We start from the raw sequence: 20,788 nt of genomic DNA on the forward strand, positions 1-20,788 counted from the left end.
CCTTCGCCCCTGCGCTGCTTCCTCCCCACTTAGTGTCTTCACTGGCTTCCTTTCTGGCTCCTCCGGGAATAACGAAGCTAAGGGTTACTTTTCTCTATTTCCTTCGATTATCTCGATCCTTTTTATTCGTTAAATGTGTTTTCTCCTCTTATTCGTTTTTTTTTCTCGGTTCCTTGAGGTCTGTGCAAATAGCTTCTAGCGAGGATTCGCTTTCGCCCGATTTGCACACCGCCGTCTAGCTCAAGGTTGCACTCTAAATCAACTTTCTGTGGAGAGCAAAGCAACTTAATCCCGAGCCGACTCTACCCCGTGGCGTGGCGCACAGAAAAAGAGGAGGCGTAGGAGAGGCACAATAACAATAAAAGTATAGGGAATTTCATTAGGAAGGATGACAATACAGGAAGAGGAATGAGCGCCTTGAAAAAGCAGACCAGTCAAAAAGTAGCAACCACTACGCTCAAAAAGTCTAAACAAATGAACGCGGAGTATCGACGGGTGCTATATGAATGACTGGATAATCAACGAGTGGAACTGCGTTTCCCACAGCCAACCTCACGACAGATAAAAGGCAGCACTTACAACACTTGATAAAAGTAAGTGAAGAACAACGGCGGTACGCTGGGTGTGTGTGGGGGGAGGGGGGAAATAGCGTGGTGATGGCAGCAGCGGTAACCATAACCATCTCCCGCAGACTCAAACTGTAAGAAACAACTGTACACAATTCATTTACGCCAGATGAGGTGAGTAACCCTCCCTTTATTTATTTTCGTTCCTCAACCGGATGCGGCAAAATACAAAGTTAATGCCCCTGCACTCATCCACTCCGGCAGGCTCCACCTTCCATTGTCACTTACTTGAAGACATGATACTCATCAACGCGACCTTGTGGCACCACAACCGTCTGAAGCGGTATGAACGGTCTCCCTGCCAAAAATATGCCCTCCGCTTCCGCCTGATTGAGACGGCGGGCGGATATCGGCATGATCTCAAATAGCGGCACCCCTGTCGTGAACTTGAACGCGAAATGATGAATGTTCGCCTTACCAGCACCCATACGACTTTCTGGGCTCTTTTTCACAACCGGAAACTCCTCGTAATCGGTGTGCATTGTGAGTGTGAAGCTCCCGCGGGGTAGACGACGGAGGATTGCAAGACGTGCATTCTCCATCTGCGACTGCGTGACCATACCGAAATCCGCAGTTATGAGGCCCCATTGCCCGCGAATCAGTGCCGCTTCGTTATTGATATAACGCGGATCGCCATAGCGACGAAACTGTCTAATGGGTCGACCAGTCTTCGGATGCACGTAGTGGTAGGCGCGGGCCAACAAAGTTTGTTGAAAGGGTGACGGCATTTCCTCCTATCCTACCTACCTACATAAAGTCACTTGGGTAAAGCAACAGATGCGGAACGTACGGTTCACCTCCCCCAAGCCTTATCCTGACACGCTCAACGCTCAGTGCCTTCTCAGAGCTTCTAACACACAACTTACAAGCCTGAGCAAAGGTACACAAATACGTGATGACGAAAGGCGGCAACCGAGGTGGTCGCATCACCAGTAATGAGACAAGGGTGAAAAAAAGAGATATGACAACTTTATCGTGAAGAAAACACAAAAGGGCATACCGGTGTCAAAAGAAAGACATGGTAGGTGTAAGACAAACCAAAGCCAAACAATGAGTGGAACCAAGTCAATGATCATACAACCGTATGCGCAGAAATGGCGTTTAAGTAATAAAATAAACACGTCTGGAGCTCTGGGTAACGGAAAGCATCAACGAGGGCTCTTGAATGGAGTAACCTTGCTGATGCCGCGCCAGAGCCATAACTTCAGCAGCTCCACCCTACGAGCAGGTGCAGCATTTCGGCGGGTGGTCCTCATCGCACCCATAACCGCCTCTCCAGTCGGTGGTTTCACTACAGACGGAACCGTCGCCAGGGCGGGTGGGGTTTCATCGGCCACTGCGGAACGCACTGTCGTTAAGCGGCTGTATCCGCGCAAGTGTTGGCTTACCCATGGCGCTGACCAAGCAACCCATTCCGGTGTGAGCGTCATGTAGCCGCGGCTCAGGTCTCGCAGCATGGTGTCTGTAAGACCTCGCCCAGGTCTCAGGCTCTTAGTTGTGTCAACGTCCGAAGCCAGTTCTGTTGTTGTTTCTTCCGCATCGCGCCGGGCGGTGCAACGTACCCCAACTTCACGCCGTGGCATCACGTGACCTCGGTGTATTTTGTACCCGAGCCGATGGATCAGTTGGTGCCAGTTCCATACCTTTCGTACCAACTGAAACTCCATAGGGGCCTTCTCAACAAATATGCTTTCAAGCGTTTTCTCATGAACTCCAATCGGTGGCTCACCGAAGGAGGAAAGCGACGCCCCTGCGCAGGAAGCTGGATCGACACCAGCGCCTTCAACCCTGTGGCCACCGCCGACCTCCGTAAGGGATTCATTATCACCGTTACCAATGCGACCGCTATTGTCACTATTACTTTGTGGGAGACGCCTTGATTCTGATATAGCCTGAGTTGTTAAGGCCATCAGTTTGAACAGTGCTCGAGCTGGTAGAGCGGCCGACTGCTTACCCCCAGCCGCCGGCGTGCCTGATGAATCTGCTGCGGCGAAGACGCACGACCTTGTCTCCCCCTCTTTCAATAAGGATAAGAGACCGCGGTAGAGTTCCGTCCGCACACGCAACGACTTCGTTACTCCGATGTGTCGGCCCAAATTTAAGTTTTCTTCATAGGGATCCTCGATACAAAGCTCGTACCTTGTAGGGTGTCGCTTCACATTGCTACCTCCACCACCACTGCTCACTGAGGTGGAAGCAACCGGTACAACGTCCTCAACGTGCCACCCTAGCATCCTCTTCGTTGTTATTCCCGGCCGGTTAAGGGAAATTACGTTATGCCCCCAGTCGAATTCAAATGAGTAAAAATAGAAGAACCCCACAAGCATGTCGCCGGCTGCTTTGTACAGCTCCTCCCGCTCTGTGTTCGTAATCTCTGGGTCTATCATCGGGGTGTACCTGGGGTCAAAATCGGTATAATTTACGAGTGATTCAGGAATTTCAAGAGGATCCACGTACGGCACATAACCCTTCTGAACAAGGTAATATATCCACATTATGTTGATTGCATAACTAGTAAAGTAACCGTTAACGGAGTTATTCACACCACTTGTCTTGCTCCAATCTTTAAGTACAATGGCTCCTGGTCGAGCGCACGGGTGACTAAGTAAGTATTTCCGTAGAAGAGTTGAATTGCGTATGCCAAATGCGCGGAAGCTGAGATCGAAGTCAATATTATACAACTCTGGCCTGCATTCATCATGCGCCGGCTGTACCTTTGTGCGCAGTGATGCCGAGGCAAGTGCCGGACTGCACATTGCTGCCCTAACGGCAGCGGTAGTACTTTCGAGTGTGGCTGACATCATGTCGGAGGTGCGGTTCCACCACACCTGTTGCACCCCAGTGGGGCCCACAGCGTCGCGTACGCTTCCTTCCAGTAGCAACCGATCCTCGCGCGTGGCAGGGCCATTCAAAATAAAGCGAATGCTTCGAGCTACAACGTCTTCTGCGTCTCTTCTTGCGACGGTAAGGATTGGTGACGAAGCATGATGTTTAATAATTGGCACTCTAGCGTGGCTAATTGGCTCCAAATTTACAAATGAAAACCCCACCCGGCGTAGTAGCTCTGTGATGGAACGCACAGCGTTCTTCTCCAACGGTGGCCAACTTCCACGCTCCATTGCATCAACATCAACGACGGCAAAATCAATATCCGCTGTGCCGTCCCACACGCCCATCGCCACAGAGCTTCCAAATATAAAGACACGTGCTTTATCATGCCAGCGGCGCACAACACATTCCAGTTGTGCCCGGGCACGATGAGCCTCCTGCATCTTCGACTCCCCCGCATCACGTTGCGCGGCCACGTGGAATATTTTCTTCCCCCACGATGTAATGGTGTTACGACGGGCATTTAGAGCGCGGTTCCACACTGGATTAAGTTTTTGTGCGATACGACGCAAACGGGCATGATCTGGTAATAGATCCGCATGGTGCTCCTCAGCGTGGGCAAGCAACGCTGCATGAGTTGTGAACACAGCATGCGGACAGGCATCGCAAGAATACAACCGCACACCACCACGAGGCCCTTCAGTGGTATCGTCCTCCCCATACACATCAGCGTCGGTTGTCGACTCAACCTCATCGCCCTCAGAAGCGTCGCTACCGTCCGTGTCCAAATTCCCATCACTCTCATCATCGGCAGTGACGCCTATAGCGCTACTTCCTCCCCCTGCTTTTGCGTCACTACGGCCGGTGGAGACGTACGTACCCATTTGCGCACCGTCGCCTTCGACACACGAAATATCAATCCCGTGACCCGCATTTTTTCGTTCCCTATCAAACCTGACCGCCGCGTCAGTGCTCGTATTGGCTACGGGAGGAAGGGAACCGGGGAGGCAATCCCTCACCGACCTATTTTGCTTCCCGCCCGCGGAAACATTCGCAGACTCATGTTTAGGATTCGACATTTTCGCTCGCCGCTCATCTTTCTGGTCATAAAAATCAGCATCCCCTTCCGCATTGTCGTCATCCACGTGCCCGTGCCGCTGTTCACCGCCTGCCACCATATTTCGTTCAGTGACTCCTTCTTCTTCCTCACGTAGCCCCTGCTGAAGCAAGCGGTGGTACTTACTTACCATATTTGTGTGAATACAAAACACAAACACGCAACACAGTTACACACAGTCCTTGCTCTGTGCCTTTCTCCGCCCTGTGAATGCGCAAAAAAAGCACGCTCTCCGGCGTTCCAGCCGCAGGTGCGTACGTTTCTGCCTTAACTTAATTAACCGCAGTCAATCTGCTTCACTTCTGCTGCTGCTACCAGTGTCTGTTAACTCGTTTCTGCTGCGTCGTGTACTTCCAAAGAAAAAACAGTAGGCACGAACGCGACCACAAGTTTGCAAACATAAACTATGACCAAGATGTTCAGGCACGGAAGAAAAGAAAAGAGTTCGTCGGTAATTTAGCATGAAATGAACCGTGGAGGAAGAGATGTATGTGCAGCGCGAAGCTACAGTGGGCCACTACAATTTGAAAAAAAAACGAAGGAATAAATGAACTCGGGCATAACGTAACCTAATCCACGACTTCCTCCACGCTGGACCGTTATGTTCGGGTGAAGGAGGGGGTCAACTGCAGAGTAACATGTCTGTTTCAGTATGAAGAGTGGCAAAAGGAGGCAAACAAACGGCAAGAGCCCAAGATAGATAACGATCTGCGCAGGTGCAACGGGTGGAGTGTCAACTGCAACATGGCACGCACCCCACACTTTCCTTGCTCCCAAACACTCATTTTCTCTCAACCCTAACTTTCCGTCAAATAAGGGTGTTGCCACTACCCCTGGCTCCAGACAGAACAGTAGAAGGGTAGGGGTAAAGACGATACAATGCATGGTGGTCCACTTCGGCGCGTAAGACAACGGTAAGTGCCCCCCGGATGCATCAAGACTTGTACGCACTAATCGACCAAGCCCAGAGCGGCTGTCAACCCGCTGCACACACACACACACACAAGCACTCAAAAAAACTTAGTTTCACCCTCAACCCCTGCTGTTGCGCCCCTTGAACTCATGCCCTCCCCCCCCCCTTCTCTTCACCTTTCCCTCCCCCCTACCATTTACCCTTTCCATTGTTATGTAAGACATTTTCTTCCCCTTATTCACACCATGAGACTGACCACACACCTTCACGCTTCGTCACCACATCCTCTAAACGGCCCAGAAATGGCGATGCAGTTCCAGCACCGCCACACCCACACAGGTCACCAGTAGCCGTGCTTGCATCCCCGCCCACAAAGCCGTATATCCCTCCTCCGCAACAATTGTGCGGGCACAGTGGAGCATCCCCTTGTAGCGGCGACCCGTTGTGGAGGAAGCAGTGAGTTGCATGCGGCGACTAACAACTTCAAATGGTTGAGTTAAGAAACCAGCAACGACGGCGAGGCATCGGCTTATGCCATAAGGGAAGCGATTATGCAGGGTGCTGGGTAACAGCTGCAACCCGTAATAATAGGTTCCCCTGTACAGAAAGACTGCAATAGCATCGGCACCGATGCAACGATAGAAACCGCTGAATCCCCACCGTCGGAATATGCTCGCCACCGCCTCCGTAGCTGTAGCATATCGGTACGATTCCTCACCCCCCTTCTCGCCTTCCTTAATCTCCTTGTTGTTTTCACCGTCATCCTTGTCAGGATTTTTGGACTTCTCCGAGGGAACAGGTGCAACAATGTCAGCCACGTAGTTCGTCACTATTGTGCTGTGTAGGCCCGTGGCAGGGGTTGCGAGTAAAACTGCAGCGGATGTGGAGCTGAGTGAAAGAGTCAAGTAAGTCCACGGGCTCATCGACTCGACGAGCCTGACAGGGATGGCCACCTGCAACGCGAAAGACACCAACGTAGAGCTTATGTTCTCAACAACGGTCGCAGGGAGAGAGAGCACAGCGTCAGTTAAAAGACCACGGAAAAATGACCTTACGCCTTCCTTGACATACAAACGCTTTATGCAACCAAACACTCCGCCAAACCCCTTTGGTGGTAGCCGGCCTTCCCGCACCAACTCACCTTCTACGGTGGCCAGTAACGTTACACGATACGACGGAGCCATAACTGCACGCTGCGCAAACGTTACGATCAAAAGCGCTGTCATGTCGAGAAGGGAGTCTTTAGCAGACTGGGGAGAGTCGTATAGTTGATCGTGATCCATTTGTATTCTGCCACAGAGTGAGTGACGAGTACGACAGGTCTTATTCGATAAATGTTACTCGCCGAGATCTGAATTGATGACAGATACTCTCTCGGTGTTCGCACCCAACGCTACTTTTCTCTGTCACACGTATATTCCGCAGGCACCGTCCTAACAGGTAGATTTTCCTATCTTACCCCTTCGACCCTCGGTAGCACAAACATGCAAAGAAAAAAAATAGTGGAACCGAACGGACGAACGAGCATCCAAAGGGTGGGGGAGTTCCACCCAAAACAAGGAAGAGGAAGCAAAGATAGGTGCTCGTTCCGGGCTCAACAAGGTTGAGAAACCTGATTCTTCAAGCACACACGCATATGTATTCAAACACATATGTTTGATGAACGAATGAATGGGGTGGCAATTGAGTAATTCTACACGCAGGCACACGCACCGAAAAAAAAGGTGAGTTAAGAGACAGGCCCCGTGGGCTTCTGCAGGTGCAAGCAGCCAAGCGTAACAAAACTTAAACAAAAAATAGATGGAACATCATTTATTGGCTATGGAGACAGCAACCGGAAACACTACCCCCGAGACCAAAAAGTCCACGAAGGAAGGTGAGATATTTTCCAAAAAAAAAAGCCATAGTGAATGTATGTGGATCCAATAATGCAATGAGCACTAGTGGCGAGAATAAAAAAGCCTCGCCCATTCCCATGTTGGTAACGCTACCCACCCGTTGCTTCAAGCCATACGTGCACGCACGCCATCCCTGCCACAACTTTATTGACATTATGAAATCAGGAAAAATGAAGTGCTTTGGGAACCGATTTCACTCAGCAGCCACACATACTAACCCGTTCAAGGTCCCGTAAACCCTCCACCACGCACAATAATTGATGTCCTTTCCGGTAACAATGAACATCTCGCTGTAGTTACGTCCACACACACACACACACACACACACACACGAGGAGGGCAGTTTTGCTTTGTGTGAGCCCACAACATTGGAGCCCGCTGCTGCAGTGATCAATAACATATAAAAAGTAGTGCTTATGGCCATGGTAACGGGGACTTTCCTCCAAAACATACTTCAGACTCGAGGAGCGTCATTAAAATGAGGCATAATGACCACTCCCACAAAATGCGTGATGATGAGCCTCAAAGGCACCATAAGGAGGCTTATGTCCAACCCAACGAAAATATATATATATATATATATATCCACGACCCCGAAGCTCTCGAAACAACACAAACGGCACGCCATGCAGAGGCGGGAAGGTAAGTTTCCCCTACGTACGGCCGCAGTCGCTCCTCACCGTTCCTTTGTGCCGATACTCTGAAGTATAAGTAAAAGATTTGCTGTCTCGAATGTCCATCAAAGTTAGAGCAATCAGAAGCGACAAACAAGGTGCCAAAGCGTCCAATACTAACGGGCCCTAAAGGATAATGGGTGTTAAAAACACATAACGACTGTTGCAACCGCTATTGTGATTATTTGCGCGAGAGCAACAAACAGAACGAGAAGTATACCCTCCAAATGGTCTGTGTATGAACCCAATACACCCCTCTGTGTGGTGTGCTGCATGCAAAAAGAAAAACACCTCCATTGGATACCCTCCGCCCGCCGCGGACAGGCACCCTTTTCGCGCACTGTGATAGGTCAATTGGTAGATGGTCGTGGGTCAGTTGAGATAAAAAGTGAGAGTAATCGTGGTGGTGAGAGGCTTTACAGTTCGTCGCAGGAATAATTAAAAAATCGCATTGCCGCACGAGTGGCCGTCGATAGCGCAACTGCACGCACACGGGGACCCTTATAAGGGCTATTGGCTACTCTGTAACGAGTCTGCTGAACGCCGCATTGTGGGAGTGACGGCGCAACTCTTCCGCCGCATCCTGATTCTGATGAGGTTGGCTGATTACGTCCGGTTTTGTTATTTTACTTGCGCAAGGTGCCAGCCCATGGCGCCACGGCGAATTGACCAGTATCACAGGGTTGCAAGCACGGTTCTTCGCACCACCACAGACAAGATATGGTCCTTCTTTCAACAACTGGTGCACCACACCTTGCTCTACATTGAATTAAAATGTTGTAACCAACGGCGCCACTTTGAAGCACAAAGGAAAAAAAAAGAAGTCAAACGAGGTGTGTGTGTGTGTGTGTGTTTGTATCCGTGAAGTGCATAATGACCCGATGCGTTTATTGTCTCCCCTGAGCAGTTATCAGCAGGCTCGCATTACAATAATTGGAAATTGAAACCAGCCACAACTTAGAAAGGGGCAAAAAGGTAGCGGGCTCGCCACATGGAACAATGAGAAATGGCTGGTGAGGAGCACGGCGGGGGGTAGACCATCATGCCTCAAACACCACAGGTTCTAATCGTCTTCACTACCGAGTAGCTCCTCAAGGACACGACCCACTCGGTCGTACTCTCCTCCATCCGAAACCGGATTGGTAATCAAGTGCCCCGCAATCGCACAACGCTCCGCTACGGAAAGTTGACGCTGCTCCTTCGCAGCCCACCCAACCACGGCTTTGTAAATAGAGTGATTACGAGGGGACTTTCTGGCTACTTCTTGAATAATCCGCGACCTCCCGCTGGCGAGGGCCATTTGGAGGGCGTCCTGCCAGCTCCCGTTCCATCGATCACGTAACAAAGTGGCGACGGTATCTTCCTCCCTTTCGAAAGACAGAGCTAATTCAGTCCCTGGGATAGTAACTACACATGGTGAAGACGAACACTTCTCATCTGAGGCAGGCAGCTCCGGTTTTGCTGACGACCAGGTTCCGTACTTCGGGATGGTGGCTTCCCTCACCATCACACAAGCTGCATCCGCTACATCCACATCACCCACAACACCGCAGGCTAAAAACTGTCCACACATTCGTGGTGTAGGGGCCACGGCATCCCCAACCGCAGCTCGCCACATGGCCCAGAGATCAACGGCCAACCCGGGGTGGCCACTTGACCGAAGGGTAAAACAGGTCTCTGCGAACATGTACCCATCAACAGCATGGGAACCAACAGATTCAAAAACTTGCAGTGACTCCTGCCAACGCCTCGCGCTAGCAAGTAAAGTCAACAAGCGACCAATCTCCTGTATCCCCATAACTGGGAACAAACATGTGTGTTCCTTCATACAATGCACACCGTGAGAAATGTCAGTACAAATATGGTTCGCCCTGACAAATACCCTAACAGCACCTTCCCAAGCCGCTCCATGCGGTACTGCCTCACAAACCAATAACGCCTTTCGCGTGATGTGCAGAGGATCTGTAAGAACAAATGGTATGCTGCGCAGCGCTAGTACCCAATCACCGTTGTTGATCAGGTGGTTTAAGTCTTTTAGATTAGAGGCCCGCTTCTCCCCCCCAATAACGGTAGCCACCATCTGAGGCTTATTTTGGATGCACCCTCTGTTCGAACCGTAGATAATGGTACCGGCAGTTTTAGGGTGTAAAGAACCGTCCGCCAACCGAATTGCTGTACGGCTAAACTGACCAAAAAGATGTTTCTCCTGCGATACCAGACGGCCAACTACGGCAACGACGCCAGCAGCGCTCGCTCCGTACTTGGGTAGTTTGTCAAGCACACGCCAACACGAAACATTTTTCTCCTGCGCTAGATACAGGAAAAAAAGCAACTGCATTGCTTCACGGTTTGTCGATGGCATGAGAAGGGTTATGTCAAACTGGAGGGGTGACAAGAAACCGTCCGCTCCCCCATGCGTTGGCGACGCTACCTCTGTCGCAGGGTCCTGCAGGGAGTGAGACGCAGGTGGTCGTAACAAGATTTTCTCAACTGTTTCCAGATGGCCGTGTTCCAAGAGCATAAGAATGTACACCTCCGCGATGTTTGCAACTGCCACTGCAGCGCCATGATAGTTCTCATCGGTGACATGCGAGGTACACCCAGACTCAGCACAAACCGCAGAACCGCGGTGAAAATCGTGGAAAAAAAGAAGCTTCTTTAGTGCCGCTCGGGTGCCGCTACGCCCACGAAGGCCACCGGACAGCTCCGACAGGCTGACTTTAATAAGTTCCTCAAGAGAATCCAGTAAGTCTGCCCGCCTCAGAGCGGAAGCGAGTGGAGAGAGCAGCTGCGGCGTCCGAAGCGAATTATCACTCTTGCATACTTCGTTGTAGTAGGTCAGCAAGTCCTGCAGCTGCTGCCGCTTATTCTTACAAACCTCGCCGGATCTGCTTATGTTTGCTGAAACACTAGACACGTAATTGCGCAGCAGCGCAAAGCGCTGCGCCGTGCGGTCCGGCCCCGGTTGCAAAACGTCACCCAGTGCACGAAATCTTCCCGATACATGGAGAGTTGTGAACCACAACGAAAGCTCATTTAAAAAATACCACCGTGCAAGGGTCACAGACTCAGCTGTCCCACACCCGCTGTCCGCACATGTTGAAAGCAGTGTGAGCACGTTGGTCCTGCGACAGCACTCTGATCCGCGCGGAGACACAAAGGAAGCGGCAGGTAAAAAAAGCACGTCTACGAAATCTCTCACAATATCACCACGGTGATACTTGCGACAGTTCGACAGAATTCTGGAACACGCACACAACAACTCTTCCCAACTGCAATGGTTTCTGTCTCCATTTTTATACCCAACGAGTTGCCAGAGACTTTCTAGCAACCACTGCCAACGTACAACCCGCTGTACAAACGAGCGCTTCACGTCGAAGAATGGAGGTGCGCCCTCAAAAGCACGTATTCGGTCTTCCTCACCTGCATACCGCACCAAACCACCAGCGTGGCGGTGCCAGCTGACAGAACCAGTGCCTTCATAAGCAGAAACCGGTTTCCCATGGCACTCCCAGATAAGTGCGCAGAGAATGCGGTCCCAGTTTCTTTCACGGCTCTGCATTAACGGATGCTGACAGGCGAAGTACATATCACGTTCGCGGGTCGTGTCCACATACGTAAGTAACTCCGGCAAAAACCATTGCGTATGAAGTTGCACTTGCAATAGAGAGGGGATAGCAGCTCCAGAAACGCTGCCACATTCTCTAATAATAGCACGTGTTACGCGTTGAACAAAGCGATGCCAGGCTCTTATTCCGGAGGTTGGGACAAGGGCTGCGACACAACCAAGAAGTTCAATATAAAAAACTGCGCTAGATGCGATACTACCACCTCCAGCTGGGAATTCCATGTGGGAACCTTTGCCAGCCCTTGTTCCTAGAAAAGGCCCTAGCACACGCGACAGAAAACGTAGCAGCAATAAATGCAGTGTCCCAGCCGCTGGACGACTCCGAAGAGCCCTCTGCACCGAGGGAAGGAGTTGGCGTCCAAACACTGTAGGTAGCACACGAGCATTAGCCCCGAGCTGGGACTGCATTACACGCGTCAGGAGTGAAGGGCATGACTCACTAATATCGTGCTCCACTGCAGAACGCAGAAATGAATCCACTGAACCGTTTTCAACCAAACGTTCCAGAAAGGTGGTTCCTACAGTTCTGTGGGAGAGCAAACGAGGCTGAGGCGGTTCACGTCGCGAAGGTGCGTCGTCGTCGTCGCAGAAGAGATAACGAAATACCACCAACCCGGATGGCGGCAGCGGCAGAGGGAACAGGTGAATCAACATGGAAGGCAGGGGAGCTGCCGTTAACGTATGGGCAGCTTTGTTCTTGTGGTTGTCTGACTCAAAAATTTCCGCCAGACTAACAAATTCCTGGAAGACAGAATCACTGGCGCCACCATGGTACCTAGTGCTTAGCCTCCGCAGCACTTCTAACCCACCTTCCAGCGACACAAGTGCCACCATACCGTGCAACATAAATCGAAGTTTTCTTGTCTTGAATTGATTGACTCCCTCGCCCGATGATTGTTGTGGTTGGAACCAACAGCGCACGAACAACTTCTCCGCTAGATTTTGCACTTCAGCGACATCACTTGCACCAATTTTTGTTGTACCCGAGAGTTTGGTGCAAAGCAATATCCATGACATACCGTATTCCACGAAGTCCTCACCGGGAGCATCCCCCTCTCTCTGCGACTGTCGCGCCATCAATGCAAGATCCAACGACTCCTGAGTTTTTCCATCCACGACAAGGGAAAAAGTTGCGAACTTCATCAAAAGTTCCGATCCAGGGTCGAATTTAAGATTCGTCGAGCATTTCCTCCAAACGGCAAACGCGCTCTCTACGTGGCCGCTGCGCAGAAACTCGAAGAGAAACATTTCAAAAACGTCAGACACACCAGTCTTTTTTCCACTACACTCCTGTGCTTCCGAACAATGCTCAGAAGATGACAGGTGTGTTAAGGTATAAATTAAATGAATTGCGTCCTGCCATTGATTTGACCGGGTCAGTTCGCGCACCCGAGCAGGTAAGGAATAAGGCTCTTCAGGTGTCGGTGTCACCCGATAGGGTCGCCTCTGCATGTGAATGGTCAGTGGACCGGCTGATAATGCCCTTACACCCCTTTTGAACGGTGGCGGCTCCACACCAACGTAGTTCGGGATAGCAGAGCCCACCACCCCCACACTCCGTCCCTCCACGGGTTTTTCATTTCCCATAAACCCCAGGACACCGGCACATCTACGGCACAGAGAAAAAAACATCATCACTGGCCTTGAGTACCCATACCTGGGAGCGCAAAGTGAGGGAAAGGTCCACGTTCTTCTTATGTTTCCTTGCTTGGCACAGAACAACAAATGACGGGGAGAAGTCATCTCCAAAACAAGGTCAACACTGAACAAACCGCATATAAACCACAGTGGCATGTGAAGTCATTATTTAAAAAAAACGTGTGGATGCAAAAACACAAAAATGATGACGACCATCAGTATATACTTATGCTCAAGGATACATATGCTTGCTCGTGTACACGATGGGATCCAACAAACTAACGGCATGACAGAAAAAAACGCAGACCTTCTCGAAGTGATAGTAACGCAGCGGCTGCATGCCTGTACATCAAATACCAACCCAGAAAAAGAGTGAAGTCCACAGCATCATCCGGAGCAAGTACCAAGAGCCAAATGTTGTATTTTTCCCCCGGTACGTACTCTCAAATGAGGCCGAAGAAATATTAACAGGAAAGCGCAATAGGATTTTAAAGAAATTTTCTCGACACCGCAATATAACCTGCCGCGCGTTTCCTCGTTAATAAAGCTGGCACTGCATTACAGAAAGCTACGAAACAACATGGAAGAGCAGATGAGCAAACTCAGCATCCCGGCAAAACAATCATGCTAGGTGTTAAAATCGCCCAAAGCTTCCAAAGCGCCTATTGATAGCACAAACTTACATGCTTGTGAGTGCCAGTAGACACAAATCTTCGTCAGTGACCGCTGCCAGTGAAGAATCTAATACATCTCTACAACTTATTTGAGCCTTGCGGGCCCCGGCAACTCCACGGGCGCGAGCGCCGCCTCTTTGCCGATGGTTTGTGTCATGTTAACTCTTTTGAAAGTATCCAAACATGGCAAACCAGACTGTGTGATATTCAAGTTAGGACCACGAAACGGTTCAGCTGTTATTTTGCCTGTTGACCACGGTGCATGTGTTGGCATAGACCATTTCGTTCGTGTGTGCCACGTCCGGAAGGGTCGCACTTGCTTCTTCACTTTCGCCTCTTGCAGTGGGTCCGGTACCCACTCTACATCGTTGATAATACCACAAGGTTTTCCAGCACGGAAAACGCCGTGGATTCGCTTTTTCCGCCTCTCCGGCTCCCCTTCAGGCATCCACGCCAATCTGTCGTCAGGTCTGTAATTTAGCGGCCCTGCCTTGAAGTGGAAAATGCGACCACGGTCAGTCTTCCCGTCATATGGATCTGCTATCCACTCCGGTGCCTGACCAAAGACGTTAACCTTTCCCGTCTTGATGTTTGGACCGGCTGGTCCACCAGCAGACGCTGCCCCCGTGGATGCTTCCGGTATGTAAGGGTAACTACTAAACAAGCCACGTTTAAGAGGGTCCTTCCTCGTAAACATTACAGTTTTTCCTGGATGCTTGTTGTGTTGCGTCGGTTTGCCTCCTTCAACATCAAGTGGGATATCCCCAAGTCCACCGATTTGTGTCCCGTGTCCCTTCGAGAAGTCCATTCGGTCGCCACATGGCCGATTGTTTAGGTGATTAGGCGGTATTAACGGTTTGAATTCACCCCCTCCCCAATTTTCATACTGAAACTGGCCACCAGAACGAAGATCGTGGAACGGACAGCTCTCCCGCGCTAAGTGATCCTTCTCACAGTCATAAAGGTGATGCCAATTCGTCCAGTGACGGCGGCCGTCCCAATTTTTGGGTCTGAGATTATGAATAGTTTCAAAACGCCCCTCGGTCATCGTTTATCACAGCAAAAATGTGACGGCGTTCCTTCTCTAGAAATTTCTTTTTAATCCACAGTGCTGTTGAGGCAAGTCTTCGCCGGTGGTCAAGATGAAATATATATACTACAGAAATCCCCCCGTTTTGAGCCCTACTTGACTAGGGGGTGAAGACAATAACGTGCGCCACGTGGAAGGGGAAGAGAAAGAAAAGCGTGTGACTGTGGGTTGCAGCAACCCATGCACAGAGTGGGTGAAGAAGAGGCAATGACAGAAAAACATCTAAACCAAATGTGATGTTCTTGCTTGGTGATGACAATAAACGATTACGTGTCAAGTAGCAAAAACGTTACGAGCCGATAACATAACCTCCAAAGCACCATTAGTTACTTAAACCCCTTTCCCTCCTGCAAAAAGTGGCCTGTCATCGGCTGATCATCAGTAAATGATGGCAAACTGTTTTCTCCGCTATTCACACGCATCGATCCAAGAGACTGTTGCTCTGAAGCAGCTGCAAGGGGTTGATACTCTTCAACAGTGACACCATATTTACGCTCGAACGCAAACTCCTCGAATTGATAAATATAGCGCTCAAAAACTTCGCCGATAATGCCGTCATGTAAACCAAAGTATCGCATTTGCGAATCATGGAGTGGTCGAAACACCTCCGTGTACTCAGTTTGTCCGTTAATCATTTGCATCTTACGGTATCTGTCCACTTCAATGCCGTAATGTTGTAGGGTTTTTGTAGCTAAACGGGTTGTGTGTCTCTTCAGATCACGATTAGACCAATGAACCATCCTGGATTTTTCAAAACTAGCAAGAAAGTCAATGGCATGTTCTGTCCCAGAACCAAACATTCCCAGAACCTTGTCACCCATCGTCACCAATTGGGTATCACTAGGGGGTTTCCCCGTGTAGAGACTGTTATGGAGAGCTAGAGCTGAGCACAGCGACGGTATACACTGCGAAAGTGCCCGGTGAACCCAGATAATTTTAACATCAGGAAACACCTCACAGAGCGATTCGATACTCAAAAGTGCAAGAGGGCTAAAGATAAGCCACCGCGTCCGCGTCAGTGGATTTTTGGTGCCATATTTTTGCTCCTCTATAACATTATTAATCGGGTTAACTTCCTGAGACACACATTCTGAAAAATGCCCGCATCTTTTATACCACTGAAAAAGCTGACACATGCGTTTAATATGCTCGTACACGGGAGTTTGATCCTCCTGCAAACACTCCAATAGATATTCGTCTAACCCATGCAAAAGTCCCCAAGCGTAGGACTGTGGGCACATTAACTGCAAGGTCAGGTCATCATCGATCTGTCCGGGATTCACTGTCCGTACACAGCAAAAGTCGGGATAGAGGGATTTAAACCACCTAAACTCTCGCTGGAATGCATCGTGCCGCTCTACATCAAGAAGAAGTGAAGGAGATATCGTATCACACTGCTTAAAGGCAAGAAAAAACCCTGAGCGAGAAAGCACATGAGCTGCTTGATGTCCATTACAGCGGGGTAGCCCCAACACTACCACTGGTTCGTCCACTATCTCCTTTCCAATTTCGTATCCATTCAAACGAAACACCTCCTCCGTAGCTAAACGTTCCGATAGCGCTCGTACGAGTCGCTGCCGCAACATAGCAAGGCCGCATCGTGACGCAGATGGCTTATTGCCACAGGCGGTGCAGAGTTTGCGCCACCATTTGATATCAGCAATGGAACTTGGGGCCGCCGAAACTGCGACGTTTGCTCTCCTGCAAGCATCTTCCAGGACCGACTCAAAGGAAAATGACTCAGACGAAATACTACCTGCGAAACGATCCAGGATAACACGCGAGATTGGTCTTCCCCTCGACAGGTCTCTCACACCCGACATTGTCTTCTTTAAAAACATCTCTTGACGACTTTCTTCTTTCTACTTGACGACCGACTGCGTTCAATATATTTTAGCGCGACTGAACCAATAAGATTAAAAAAACTATACTTGTGCCAGCCTATACTGGCTTTAACACATTGGTAAACGAGTGACGATGAAAACAACGAAGAGGTCACGTACAGCTCTGTTCTACTTTCTCGTGGGTCAAATTTTTGAGAAAAGTAAAAAAGCAGAGGATACAAAACAGTCAGATGGGGAGAAGGTGCTTTGGAATTAAATTGAGGATCTTCCTACCAGGTTAAAACAATGACCTACTATTTCCCAACGGTGCTACTCGGCTCATCCAACAACTGATGTTACTGATATCATCTGAGAAGTTTAAAACTGATCCCTTCCAATAGCCTACTACACTTTCTTTTTAATATTAGCATCACTCAAGAAAATCGTGGTCCATCATTGAAGGATGAAGAAGCCGTCCTGTAGTATTGCTTCTGAACGGAAAAAATAGCCGCAATTCCAAGAGAGACACCAAGTACAAGAACAAGGATCGTGGGGCCTTTCGTGTCATCGTACCGCATAGGCTCCCGCATATAGATCTTGTTGGCTCGATCTTTGAACACAAATAACGAATGAATCATAAATAATATTGAAACAGGCAACAAAACCAGACCAGCAAGCTCCGATGCGTTGCTCGATGTGTCGCCAAAATTCAGTAGTGTTAACGACATCATTCCTATCATCACTGATATCGACATCCACTTGAGAAAGGTCCTTTCATTGGCGAAAAACGTTTTCGGATCGATCTTCTGGGGAACGCATATTCTTTTGTCACTTACGGATCCGGAAGTGTTACGACCACCAGGACCTCGCAAATCCTCATACTTCACATCCCCATCGGCCTCGCCCTCCGCCCATGGTTTTGACGAAGTGGTAACGCAACATATCGATGCAAGCCCCTTTTCAATTACGCTTGCCATATTGGTGCTTCTAAAGAAAAGCAAAAGAAAAAATGAAGAGCAAACGAATATACACGTAGTGCAGGGCTACTGATGATTACAGGAAACCGTGAGTTGGTCGCTCAAAGGGGACAAAAAGCGCACAAATACATATATACATAGATTTATGTGAATCTTCAATAAAATTCAAACAAACAAAGGGCAGATGAAACACAAAATTCCAAACACAACCAGTAAACAACTATGCAATAACTAATTCCTCCTAATTAACACTAGGTTGTACAGCGTTCGCTGTAGAAAAACACACATAAAGCAATACCGGTCTGAAAGGTAAAACTGGAGAGTGAAGTGGCAGTTCAATAGGATAATATGTACCAACCCGGCTTGAAGCGAGGACCGTATATGGATGGAGGTAGATACAGCACGAAGCCTGGTACGAAATATCGAATATAACAACATTACCTGACAGTGCACAGTTTTTTAAGTAGGTCCGTCCATTTTTTTCTAGTACAACAACCAGCGAAGGCAAACCATTTAACAAAAGACACTGTCGCAACAGTGAATGCAATATCGTAGTAGTAGTGCGGATTTGAGAAATGGGTCCAATTGGGGAAGCCTACAAGCCTTCAAACAAACAAGCCCCCACCTTGGCCTTTCGGGCACCCAAACATACGTACACACACTGTGGTTTTATTAGTAAAAGAAAACCAACAAATATAATACTGATAACAGGGCTCCCCACTGAATCTGCTGAGATGACAGTCCCTTTAATCAGTGAGTAACTTCGCGAGCAGTACGTAAGAGATACTCTGCGATAGAAACGAATGATCGGCGGTTGCACGAGCTTTCGTATCCTCACAAGCCATGGATGACATGCTCTATACCTGGGTCTCCTATAGAGAGAAATGTGCAACTGCATGACGCGTAAATAATGTATACGTGTATGTGAAATAGGAAGGGAAAGTGCCAGCAGGATGCTATACGAATGTCCGCGGAGCACCATATTTATTGCCACATCGCATCAAAACAAAGAACAACAGGAAAGTCATCTTTTCATTAGTAGTAAAACCAATCGACAAGCTCCTAGCGCATCCACAACTTAGTAAATAACAAAAATGCCTGCCAACGTGCTGTTCCCTCTTAATCCTTCACAGTATTCCACAAATTATCGACCGCACCATCGACTTAGTCTCCAAACGAGAACGCGATTTTTCACCCATAAAAGAGAGCATGCCCAAGCTCAGTATCGCACCAACCTTCATACGCAGTATATACCACTCATATCCAAGCATACCGTGACTAGCATGCGGTCCACTGGACAAAGGTACAGTAGTGGCAAATTTCTGCCAGAACGCATCGTTCTTTTCACCTTTTTTTACACCCCCTGACACACCGATCGAATGCGGCTCAGCGGCAAAGGGATCAGAAATACGAGACTGTAGTAGTATATTGCCTGCTTCTACGACTGACCCTAAACTTCTCATCCGCTCCGCATAGTAACAGGTAGTATCAATAAATTCCAGAGCCAGCTTGGCGGCAAACGGAGTATTAGAAGGCAAGCACTCCAGCGCAACCGCCTCCGCCCAGTGTTCGCAATAAGGTAGCAGAGCACTGAACTTTGAGTCCATAGCCTCGCTAACAACCTCACGCACGCCCGGAGGTTTATAGCATCCTAGTTGGTATGTATCACTGTTCTTCGCAACCGTGGAGAGAATAGCATATTTACTAAAGCACTCCTCAAGTCTCAAATGAGCGGTTTGGTTGCTGCTTGCAACGATGTGCTCAACCACAGCGATCGAAAATCCCCTCGGAAACAGACGAGATAACTCTCTGTTGCTCAGCGTCCGCGCCTTGTCATATGTGGGATTGCCTTTCAACGCATTCACTGACAAGGACATGAGTGCAGAATTGCGGACTCCATATTTCGGTACCAACTTCGCGCCTTCTGCCACCATACTTTTACTAACAGCATCCAGAAGCATACCCTCCATCACTTGCCACGCTATCGTGGAAAACAGGGAAAAATAGGTCCTAAAAGTGGGCAACCATGCTGAAAGTAAAAATGCCATGATAACCCATGTTGTTCAAAAGCAAAACACTCTGAACACTCTTTAGATGATCTTCGAATGCAGTAGTTACCCACCGTTCTCACTCAAGCCTTGAATAAAAGCATCAATGACATGAAGAAAAAAAAAAGCAAACGCATTCAGCCCCTAGGGTGTGCACAAACTCCGGCGCACGGGACTAATAAATCTTTAAACGGCGAGGCCGGCTCACTCAACAAGGTTCCCTGGAAGGTTTCTGACATTTTAAAGTTCGCAGCGATTAGGTAGCCGCAGCTTCAACCCACGCAGTGTGACCAACCGGCAGAGGCGCAAGGCCTACAGGACGAGGCCGTCGCATGATTAACACGACTTGATGCAGGACATGTTGCGCTAAAACTGCGGGGACTTCAGAACACTGAGCATGGTGACCGTTTGTCGGCGTCGGCTGCGAGCAGCGCCGAAACCAATTGCGCACAGGGGAAATCGGAGTATTTACCCTTTTTTTTCGATATTTTTACATTGCTTTGCCATGAGTCACAAAAAACCGGTGCGACCACCTGGTGTCACCGCAGAGAACAGCAAAATCTTCATCAGCACGTCGCAGTGCACCGCGCTGGTAACGGCACGTTGGGTATGTGCGGCAGGGTAAAGAAAAGGTGAAAGCCGGCGTCCAAGCGCGAAGGAAATGGCTCCAACCTAGAGCGGTACGGCTGCACGCGCGTACAAAACAGTGCCCCGCTATTTGTGGGCTTTCCCTATCCGTGAATTAAAAAAAAAAAAGACGCGAGGTAACTATCAACACCGCCGCAAAGGGTCACTTATCATTGAACGGGGATGCCGGGGCGTCGGCGCCCAACTTATAGGAGTTTTTTTTTTT

The 20,788-nt window shown here is 49.3% G+C and overlaps 8 protein-coding genes across 8 annotated transcripts; all 8 read right to left on the reverse strand.

Moving 5' to 3' along the window:
• Positions 1-850: 850 nt before the first annotated feature.
• On the reverse strand, positions 851-1,354 carry TEOVI_000145800 (50S ribosomal protein L16, putative; the record flags this gene model as incomplete). Its single annotated transcript, XM_067224678.1, has 1 exon — positions 851-1,354. One exon carries the CDS (start codon positions 1,352-1,354, stop codon positions 851-853), a length of 504 nt encoding a protein of 167 aa, XP_067080779.1.
• A 420-nt stretch (positions 1,355-1,774) lies between these two features.
• Positions 1,775-4,705, reverse strand: TEOVI_000145900 (RNA-editing complex protein; the record flags this gene model as incomplete). Its single annotated transcript, XM_067224679.1, has 1 exon — positions 1,775-4,705. The coding sequence occupies one exon, from the start codon at positions 4,703-4,705 to the stop codon at positions 1,775-1,777; it is 2,931 nt and encodes a 976-aa protein (XP_067080780.1).
• A 1,067-nt stretch (positions 4,706-5,772) lies between these two features.
• On the reverse strand, positions 5,773-6,768 carry TEOVI_000146000 (mitochondrial carrier protein; the record flags this gene model as incomplete). Its single annotated transcript, XM_067224680.1, has 1 exon — positions 5,773-6,768. The coding sequence occupies one exon, from the start codon at positions 6,766-6,768 to the stop codon at positions 5,773-5,775; it is 996 nt and encodes a 331-aa protein (XP_067080781.1).
• Positions 6,769-9,120: 2,352 nt separating this feature from the next.
• Positions 9,121-13,479, reverse strand: TEOVI_000146100 (uncharacterized protein; the record flags this gene model as incomplete). The annotated part of the gene is made up of 1 exon (XM_067224681.1): positions 9,121-13,479. One exon carries the CDS (start codon positions 13,477-13,479, stop codon positions 9,121-9,123), a length of 4,359 nt encoding a protein of 1,452 aa, XP_067080782.1.
• A 603-nt stretch (positions 13,480-14,082) lies between these two features.
• On the reverse strand, positions 14,083-15,045 carry TEOVI_000146200 (uncharacterized protein; the record flags this gene model as incomplete). Its single annotated transcript, XM_067224682.1, has 1 exon — positions 14,083-15,045. The coding sequence occupies one exon, from the start codon at positions 15,043-15,045 to the stop codon at positions 14,083-14,085; it is 963 nt and encodes a 320-aa protein (XP_067080783.1).
• Positions 15,046-15,413: 368 nt separating this feature from the next.
• Positions 15,414-16,928, reverse strand: TEOVI_000146300 (uncharacterized protein; the record flags this gene model as incomplete). The annotated part of the gene is made up of 1 exon (XM_067224683.1): positions 15,414-16,928. The coding sequence occupies one exon, from the start codon at positions 16,926-16,928 to the stop codon at positions 15,414-15,416; it is 1,515 nt and encodes a 504-aa protein (XP_067080784.1).
• Positions 16,929-17,344: 416 nt separating this feature from the next.
• TEOVI_000146400 (vacuolar transporter chaperone, putative) lies at positions 17,345-17,887 on the reverse strand (the record flags this gene model as incomplete). The annotated part of the gene is made up of 1 exon (XM_067224684.1): positions 17,345-17,887. One exon carries the CDS (start codon positions 17,885-17,887, stop codon positions 17,345-17,347), a length of 543 nt encoding a protein of 180 aa, XP_067080785.1.
• A 1,127-nt stretch (positions 17,888-19,014) lies between these two features.
• TEOVI_000146500 (uncharacterized protein) lies at positions 19,015-19,935 on the reverse strand (the record flags this gene model as incomplete). Its single annotated transcript, XM_067224685.1, has 1 exon — positions 19,015-19,935. One exon carries the CDS (start codon positions 19,933-19,935, stop codon positions 19,015-19,017), a length of 921 nt encoding a protein of 306 aa, XP_067080786.1.
• Positions 19,936-20,788: the final 853 nt, after the last annotated feature.

The sequence above is a fragment of the Trypanosoma equiperdum genome, assembly GCF_001457755.1.
Source record: "Trypanosoma equiperdum strain OVI genome assembly, contig: ctg_372, whole genome shotgun sequence".
Lineage (NCBI taxonomy): Eukaryota > Euglenozoa > Kinetoplastea > Trypanosomatida > Trypanosomatidae > Trypanosoma > Trypanosoma equiperdum.